Raw genomic sequence first — 10,000 nt, forward strand, 5'->3', positions numbered from 1 at the left:
CTACTGTAAATAATTTGCCGTGCTTTTTGTGAGCTCAAAGGATTCAATGGCAACCTTCCACAGTAGCAGCAGGGGGAATTAGTTTACTTGGAAACGATCTGCGAGTGTGTGTATATACTGCTGGTGAATATTAGATGATTGGATAATGAGGTGTTAGCAAGGAGAGGCTACAGAGAAGTAAATATCTGCGGTTTTTAGCGGGCACTTTTCTTTAAAGAATGTGTTACTAATGCAAAGCATACCACCTCAGATGGAAGACACGGCTTGACGGGCTCGGGGACACAACTGACTTGAAGCATGACACAAAACACCACCATTTTCAGTCGAGTGTCAGCCCCCAGTGCGATACCCTGACCAGAAGGAAACCAAGATTTTCGTGCGAGCGAGGTTACAATTTTGGGAATTTGGGAATTTCCTTCGCAGGTGACACATCCTCGTTTTAAGAGGCTCCACAAAAACCCGGCGAAGCCGTGGGGCTGGCTTCAGGCGGAGCAGAGCCTGCCTAACGCTGCCGAGGCGCGTGGGGAGCGCAGCCCCACTCCCCAGGGTGCTGAGCACTGCTGAGCCCATCGACTCGCAGCTCTGAGGGTGCGCAGCCCTGGGTCCGCCATCCCCTCCTGCACTCGAGGGCATTCTGATCCTCTGACGTCATGCTACAGGACTGTTTGCTTGGAGTTATTTCGTTACTATAACTGGTATTAAAAGTAGGATTTTGAGAAGCGGCGTTCAGATTTTCACATTCGTTTGCAAAGGTGCAGCTGACTTGAATGAGCGTTGATGGGAGGTTAGGCAGAGAGGATCTGGCACTCTATTTTTAACATTTCAATAAAGCAAATCAATTGCCTTATTGCAAAAAGGAGCTGCTGGTTAGCGACGTTTATGTAGATTTTCTGTAGCATGTAAAAGTGGCCTTTATTTTTCTAAGCGATATTTTCTGCTCAGAGTCAAATTCTTTTCATGCAGCTTACAAAAATAAATACTTGTATTTTGCTAAGATCATAATAGCTCATTAGAAGAGGCTGAATTTGGACCTAGACTAAAACCTAACACCACAGGGCTGAGCATGCTTACTTGAACCTATAATGTTGCTAGTTCTCGCTCTCTGGGGAGGGAGAGGACTAGGGGAGAGGATTCAGCCTTCTTAATTGTGAACCTCATTAGTGACGGTTGCTAGGCAAAACACACACCTACTTTTGGTGCATATGAAAGAGATAAACAATACGTCATGGACCATAATGACTCTGGTGCTCAGGGCGACCTTTAATTATTATATTTTTGTTCTCTTATACCTTAGTTATTAATGCAGAAAAACAAATCAGTTTTGTGTGTGCGGACTGCAGCAGATTTGTAAACCCTTTTCCATTTTTTGATGTCTAGATCGTATTTCCTTCTGATAATTGTTGCTTGCCTCATTCATTTCTCTGTGTGCCCATTGGTAAATACTATTTGAAACGTAAAATGACAATGATTGTATTAGCAGCTTAGTATTCTGTTATTACTTTAATTAATTTTATTAGTGTAAAAAGCCATGATCTTGTCAATATGTTAGTAACAACTCACAAGAAGAGTCCCAGGGAAACTGGTGTGCGCGGCCTGACCACGCCGCCATACATCAAATCACAGCGGGTTTGAGTATTCTGACTCCCGAAGAACCGAAGGTGTGCTTGATCCCTATGCATTTAATTTTTGGTCAGCCCTGAAGTGGCCAGGCAGCTGCACTAGATGAGCATTGTAGGTCCCTTCCAACTGAAAATGTTCTGTTCTGTTCTGTTCTATTCTATTCTATTCTGTTCTGTTCTGTTCTGTTCTATTCTATTCTATTCTATTCTATTCTATTCAAAAACAGGTTACCTGAGAGTCGTTTGTATCTTTACGTATATTTTTCAGTGTGACCAAAGGGATATTTAAATCTAAATTATTTTGCTGGGCTTTGTGGGAGAATAAATACATATGTGCACGTGTATGAGCGCAGCTGCAATCGTGTGCTCGCAGGCTGATGGGCTCCAGAAAGATAGTATTTCACAATTCTGGATTTTCAGAGACACTTTTCCATTCTCCGCTTCATCTCAGACTATCTTCTTTTAGCGGTTCAGGCAAGAAGTCAATCACACTGAGTCAGTCTGAAGAAAAACATTTTATGCTGTTTTTCTCATACACTCCCCCTCCTGCCGTAATCTGCAGTAAGGCCCAGCCACAGGAAATTGACCTCACAGTAAATTCTTTACAGATTCGGTCATGTTTTTACCATCCACTTAAACTTGCATACATAACCTGAGACTGTACCTCTGGATCAAGGAATATGACAAGCCAAAATAAAATCAAGTCAAATTAAATAGCAAGAAAAAGCTGCAAGCAAAACAAGACTGAAAAAAAAAAAAGTAGAAAAAGATGAAAAATTGGTTGTGACTGCAAAACTGTAAGTATTAAATAAAGAAAGAAGTCAGCAGCAAATTCAGAAGCGCCTGTATTCTGGTTGACAAGGGCTGAGAAATACTAATGGACTTTTTTAATGGGTGATTTGATGGATGAGAGAAGAAATTATGTAAAAGTAAACGTAGTAGTGGATCAACAGAAAGTATGATGCCAAAAAAAAAAAAAAAAAGCATTGCAAATAAAAAAAGACATGTAAATGTGTGCCTACCATTTTCCAGATAAGAAGGGGCCGTACCTTCTGAGGGGTCAAGGCGGCGAGCCCGCCTCCCGTGTTTGGAATTGTTGTGTACAAACATGTTGTCTGAGACAGCCAGCACGTGGCCATCCACATTGACTGTTGTTGATACAACAACCTGAAACAGAAAACAAGAGCCAAAATTGAAATAACCCCGCGCATTTTCAGAAACACAGACGCAGAATCAGATCTTTTTTTTCAAGACAAAACAACATCGCCGCCTGTTACTTCGCTCTTTAAAGGGAGTGAATGGCAGCTATGAATACATCTTTGTTTATGTGGCGAACGCTGGTGATTTTTAACTCACTATTGTTTCTCTTCAGAACCTGCTACACTAATTAGAGTTTAATCTCCTATTATGCTAACAAATGAATTCAATTCAGGGAAATATTCTTCTAGCCATTAGTTTCAGAAACACCCCTCTAGCCACTCATTTTAAAAGCTGCTGTTTTGATTGATCTGTTGATATATTGATTAGATAGTTTATCTAATTAAAATTTGTCCACTTGAGACTGTCTTCAAATGAAGGGTTGTGAGGATTCCAAATAAAAAAAGCTTAATAAATCAGGAACCAACGTAACTCCCCATTTTTTCTTCAGTAAATGATCTCCAGGTCAGTTTTACAATTACATTTAATGTCTGATAATGAACTTTTTTGCATCTGAAAAGACCGAGTTGAATATGAATAGTGAAAGTGTTTTCAATCCATGAAAAGTATCCCTTCTCAAGTTCATTTGGATGGTGATTGACCCTGGTATGTCAATGGAATTTCCTCCTTTATTTTTGAGTGAAAGGCTCCTATTCTTGTGTCCAGGTTCAGAGTCCGGCCATAGAAGAGATGATGGATAGGGCCTTCTTTGGCTTCCAGCTGCTTCTCGGTAGAAAATGGAAACGGAACATATGCAAAACGCACAACCTTCCCGATAAAAACACCTCCACAATGGAGCTGCAAAACTCCTTCCGGAAGCGATATCGCGTGAACACAAGCCAAAGAGGAAACCGCGAGGTGCGCCCGTGTTTGTGTGGAACACGGCTTCAGAGGTCGATCGCTATTAGCGCGGATAGACGTTTACATCTTATTTAAATATTCCAGCATGGGCCCTGTGGTGTGGGTTCCAGATTTTGTGAACAAAGTAATCACTGCAGAGTTTTCTTTGGGGTTTAACGCTAGTAGAGTCCTTAAAGTCAATGGCGAAGTTAGGCCTTATCAACCATACTGGTGACGGCAGCAACGGCTAGTACAGATTTCAGCTTTCATCTTCCGTTTCTTTTACTTTTGGGTATAACAGATACGATTGCCAGGGTTCTCCCCCCAGCTCCTTTACCCAAACACACAATGAACAAAAATGGAAGGAGAAAAACTAGCCTTCTTTTGCGCAGAGCTGGTCCAAGGCATCAGAAGAAAATTCTTGTCTGCTTCTGTGTTTGGGATCACCTCTGATCCTGTTTCTTATTCACAATCCATAATTAGCTTTCAGCTATCACAGCACCTTTTCTGTGTATCCTGCCTCCTCTGAGACAGCCATCTGCGGTACCCTTTAGAACAGCCCGAGGGCAGTTCTCCGCCAGGCTGCTCTGCTTCCCCAGCTTTGTCCTCCCAGAAGTGGACACTTTCACTCTTCTCAGCATCCACTATGGAGAGCGCTGAGGTTGCACGCTCACCCCAGCCGCAGAGCTGCTGCCAGGCCACTGGGCTAGCTGCTTTCACTTTTAATGAGATTCGCAGACTTTAAAAAAAAAGGCAAAACATACAAGTGCGATTTTCAGCAAAGATTTCTGGATTTGGTTCCTAGAACACGGTATATTAAAAAGACAGAGTAAGGTGTATATAAAAATGACAACTAGTTTTGTTCTGTCATGTATATATAGGTCAGTCACCAAGGGAAAATACTGTAGTTCAGCAAAAGAAAGTAGACATGCTACACTTTGTTAGATCGGCTTATTCCTGCAGTGCACCTAAAGGAAGGTGCTGAGACAGTGAAACCAGTTAAAAATGCTGTTCGAGATCTGACATACTGTTAAGTCCAGTGAAACCTTCTGAGAGGCAGGGAGCTTAGCTAAAGAGACCCAGGGAAGTCTTTCTAGTGCCTACTGGCTCCACTGTCGACCACAAGATCACTCACGACTGCTGCTGCATTTAGTCATCGGTGGGACAAAGAGGGCATCTCCACTCATCCCAGGTTTGACCTTCTGTTCTGTTCAGATGGATCAATATCATCAATGCCACGTGAAGCTGAGATGCATGAAAAATGGAAGCTTGGCTCAATTGTTTTGAAGAAATATTTTTTCCAGCTACAGATCTTTTCTGTTGGCTGGCTCAAGGGTGCTGGCTTCGCCGGTTGGTTGGCTGTGCATGAAAACAGATGTCACATGTTTTGCTATCGAGTTTAACCACAAGTTATTCTCCTCAAAAATAAGAAAGTTTTGAACATCTCAATACTAGTTTATTATTAGTCTCAAATAGGAATAATTGTGAAATATTTTGAAACGGAAAGCATATATTTCCTAACAAGCATTTCAAATGACCCCCAATACGGAGGAAATTATTTGTCCTTCACATCAGCTGTCTCTCTGTAGTGTTACGATTCACCACAGGATACATCTATCAAAAGCTGTAAGGAGAAAGTGAAGTATTACACATTTTTGCACACAACTGGAATAAACATATGTGGGTTGGACCACCAATGCTCAGTTTACAAGTTGTAAATATGAAAAAACCCTGTGTGAGATCCAAACTTCACTGGGCTCCGTGGTCATGTCTGTTAGTAAGATTACTCAGTCTACATGTGTAAAACCTCTGCAGGTCTGAGCACAGGCCACACTACAACACAAGGTGTTAGTATGAAGGAAAACTGCAGGAATACTTTCCGAGGAGAGACCCACTTTGTTCAGCACTGATCCATCAGAGCCCACTGCAGAATCCGCGAGTCCCAGCAACCAGCATTTAAATTATTGGGGAAATGCAAAATACCAACAGCGGCTTTTTTAAAGGCAGGCAGCATTGGAACTACACTAAGTAGAAGCACTGATACCGGTTCAAGAACTAAAAAAATTTCAAGATGAAGATGAGAGGAAGTCTTTTATATATCTTTTATTCTTTAAGAGGGATCTGTACCTGGAATCTTCGCATGTCTCGCGGGTTGCCTGCATTCTTCAAACAGTTCTGATTGCACTTGAGGAAAAACTTTAGAAAGAATCTATAAAAATACAAAATTGAAATCTATTAGATTCATCAAAATGTAAATCCAATTTTTAAAAAGTTTAATAAAATTTAATCATGAATAGTTATACCCAAAAGAATACTGGTAGTGAAATATTACTTTCCTATTAGTTAATGAACTTACTTTAAAGCATAAGGTCTCTGTCGTAAACAGAACATTATTGCCAGCAAAAGGCAAATTTATATTTTTAATTTTTCAACAACTATGAATGTATTGACTCCAGGCCATATCCTTAGCTCAGTGTGGGAAAGTTGATTTCAATGACTCATTGACTTCAAAGGCAAAGACTTACACCAGATGAGAATTTGTCTCTATTTTTTTAATACGTTTTATTTTTTCACAACTTATATTAGCAGTAATGACCTCTATGTCCAAAAATTCCAAGGTAATGAATGATCAATCTTCTGAAAAACATTTGGCTTTGCCTCTGGTTTGGAAACTTTCGCTATTCAAAGGGACTCGATCCAACTTCTGCTGACTCCAGGGAGATCCAGGCAGGATCTGCCCACAGGCAAGGCCCCGGTTCCCTCATTGTTTTTGAAAGCAAAGGAACATGGCAAATTAGGCCCTGTCTTATGACCTCTTCAACCTTTGCCAGCCTTTAACTGTGAGGAGTCACTCTACCTGGGGATGGAAATCCAGCTCATTTTCGCTGAGCGGCAACCAGCAATTATTTCAGACTAACCCTTCTCATCTAAGCATCTCCCCATAAACGGATTTTGTAGCAACGAAGCCTCCTGGGAACATAGCGAGCACTTCTAGGAAGGGGAAAAGCTTGGGAAGGTGCAAACTCCTTTCTGCCACCCTCCTATGCTGGAGGAACGAAGTGATACGGGATGCCTCCACCTCGCAGGCTACGCAAGACGTATGGACCCTAACCGTCCTGCCCTCAGGCAGGAGGATGATCACAGCCGAAAGCCTCCTCTTTACGTAGCTGTGTTTTCATGTTTCATAGTTTAAAAAATGATCTATGGGTCTGATTTTTGGCTAATGACTGACAGCTAAGGACAAGCAAGGCTCAGGACTTTCTCCTCACCCAGGGTTTCTCAGATGTGACAGTCCAGCAGCTTGTGCTGCCCAGCTTCATGCATGTTGAACAGCAACGTTAGGCAGAACTTTTACATTTAGAATACGAACAACTATGACTTATTCCTGTCAGTCTCCATAAGTGACTGTGACCATTCTCGCTGTATACACCTCACAAAAGTTTCCATGTGCCAACAGCCTTCCCGGCAGGAGGCAAGTCAGGGGTGTCTTCCCTTCTTCAGCCCCCAACATGGCCCATCCACAGAAGATGACAGAAAGTACGACTGTGCCACTGCACCGCATCGCACTCGCTCCTGCGAAGCTTTGAGGCTCAGACAGGAGCACTATAGGAGTACCCTCGTATCAAAAACTGGTGCTTTTAGTCACCAGTCTTCCTTTTCTGTTAAACCTTGAGCAGGACCCAAATATTAATAGTGGATGCTAATGTTGAAGGAGCAACCTGTCATATCAGGGACGCAAGGAGGGAAACAACTAGGTTTACTGAAGTTGTGCACAAATAAATCGATGCTGTCAGCTCAGCTGAATGCATGTTTCTTTGAAACTTCTTATCCCAAAACGTGTAAAGGGTTTTTAGCTGCTGAGCTGAAAGAGAGCTGGATTGCCGTGGTGGTTGATGTGATCTCCTAGCTTGGATGCTCACTTGAACTCAGGTTTTCTGGACACTGTTGCGGGGACGCTATCAGTGACTCCACGGAACTGCATCTTTGTTAGCCACACTCTCGCCCTAATTTTATCTGCCTTGTTTTGGGCTGTTTTCTTAAGATACGTATGATCTCCAGATCAAATGAGTATGGTCTAAACATAATGGCATTTCTGTCATACTCTGTTCTTTCTTGCACACCTTCCCACCCCGTGGAATGCTATGCAAGGCCCAGATGATGCCCACCTCAGCAGGGGACCAGCGGGTTCAGGGGAGGCAGGGGCTGGGGTGAACCTCCAGCTTTGCAGCTCCTGAGTGCCACAGCCAGGCTGAAGAGGACTATGTTATCTGCTTTTTCTCTGATCTCAGACGGGCGTTGTGAGGCTTGCCGAGCTAATGTTTGCAAATTGCTCTGCAACTCTCCAATGAATTGCACACTAGGAATGCTAAGCACTGCTCCTCGTGAATTGTTTTTAAGGTGAAGCATTTGTGATTAATTGTTTCTATACAGAGAGCTCACATCCTGTCAAAAAATGGCTATTAGGCACCCTTTCACTAAACATCAACTGGAACTGCTATTTGTTCAATTCTTTGGTGAAAAACACCCGTGCTTGGTGGAATTAGACATCTTCAGGTTCACCAGGATGAACCTGAGCATTGGGCTAAATACTGAAGCCACTAGGCTGGGGTGCACAGAAGCAGCGCTCATATTTCAGCTCTGCAGCATTCCTTGATACCGAGACACTTTATTTTATTTTTTAATCTGTGTTTTCAGAGAGTTCATGGAGCACAGGTGGCATCAAGACAAGATTTTCAGAGGAAGACAACCCAAGTTAAACACCATATTCCCCGGCAGGGCATTGCTCAAAGCTTGCCAGGAGAAGACGATCAACTTGATCGCTCCTCTCAGCTGACCAAGGGCCACGGATGCTACGAACCCATCCCTACCGCAGAGAGACCAGGGCCAGGCGCTTTCTCTGCGAGCCCTGCGCTCCCAAGATTGCTGCAACGCGGCAAGAAGCGAGGAGCTGGATCCGAGCTCCGTTTGGTCATGTCTCAAACTTTGTTGCGACCAACAGAATGAGAATGCACGCCTTTCTAAATCTGCTTCTCGGTGCTGTATTTTGCATGATATGCACAAATTGTAGTCTTTTTCAATAAATACAGTCTTGCAGAATAGCTTTCCGAAACATGCTAAGCTGCTGCAAAAATACTGATAGGGAGAAAAATGCAGTCTTTGTGATGTTCCTTTGCTCTGATTTTACACATTGCTAGAAAGGGGACCGCTACCATCTTAATTAAAATGTATTACCTACCACCAGACTTCACTATTTTAAGACAAAATTTACATCTTTTATTAACTCCCCTCACCTATACGCTTAGCTCAGGATGCCTCTCAACGCCCATCTGCCATCCGCGTACAGTAAGTCACTTGATATTCCACCCACCAATTTTTCCTAACAACCACTGTGCAATTAAACTCCACACGTTCTGTTGCGAGGTAAATTAGGCACACCTGCGGCCAGACTTCATTTGAACTGCATCAGAAAAGGACCTAACAAGGTGAGAGCGTACCACAAAGTTATAGGCCTGTCAAGCAATTAGGTTCTCACTTCTGGGACATCCGCACAGTGCAATTATGCTACACATTACAACCTGGCTAATCTTCTGAACAAATGTCATGTCTCGGAGAAGCTAGTAAAAGCAGTTCATCTGCAAATGTGTCTGCTCTTAAGCCTCCACCTTATGCACATAACAACCTAGGGGAGACTTTTTTGTGATATGAAAGATGGTTTTTTTCCATAGAAGATTTTTTAAACCCTGCAAGTGCCTTTTCATCCTTTTCACCTCTTCTTAACCTTTTTGAGAGGAGGTGTTGTAGCAAATAGACCAGAAAGACTTTTGTACTTGAATTTCAACACTAAGCAAGAAAATACTTGGTATTATAAGCACAGCCAGCGGCTTTAGTTTGGTCCGATTCGAATATTGTTTGGCCAAAGGAATATTTGAGGCAGAAAACCACCTATGACATCCTAGAAACATCATTAGTAAAGCGCATTTCCACCAGACCCCAAACAGAAGCGTCATTCATGCAAATAAACCTCAGCAGGACGTAAAGGTTTAATTCATCTTATCTCAGGTACTGCGTAGGAGTGTACAACACCCGAAACCAAAATCTGCGCTGACGAGAGGTGAGACCTCTGGTAAGGATGTCAGCCGAAACCTGCAGTGACAAGCAGCCTCCATCCCTTTATCAGATAAGATCTTCCCAACGTCCAATGCAAACCAGAGCCCAGACAACCGCATCAGCCCTGCCAGCACCATTTTGCTCTACTCCAATAATTGTTTCATTTTCATCTTCATCAGTATTTCGGGTGTGCGGTTAATGCGTTCAGTTAAGCCTACAGATGAGACCTTGCTATA

The 10,000-nt window shown here is 42.7% G+C and overlaps 1 protein-coding gene across 2 annotated transcripts in view; it reads right to left on the bottom strand.

Annotated features, from left to right (window-relative positions):
* Positions 1 to 10,000, bottom strand: part of EBF3 (EBF transcription factor 3) — a 124,403-nt gene that overhangs the window by 38,563 nt on the left and 75,840 nt on the right. For both annotated transcript variants that reach the window (XM_075423937.1, XM_075423936.1), the window contains exons 7-8: positions 5,784 to 5,865; positions 2,669 to 2,786 (exon numbers count right to left, since the gene is read on the bottom strand). In XM_075423937.1, the coding sequence (XP_075280052.1) occupies positions 2,669 to 2,786; positions 5,784 to 5,865 (200 nt within the window). The remainder of the gene's footprint in view (positions 1 to 2,668; positions 2,787 to 5,783; positions 5,866 to 10,000) is intronic.

This window comes from Opisthocomus hoazin, chromosome 6, assembly GCF_030867145.1.
Source record: "Opisthocomus hoazin isolate bOpiHoa1 chromosome 6, bOpiHoa1.hap1, whole genome shotgun sequence".
Taxonomy (NCBI): domain Eukaryota; kingdom Metazoa; phylum Chordata; class Aves; order Opisthocomiformes; family Opisthocomidae; genus Opisthocomus; species Opisthocomus hoazin.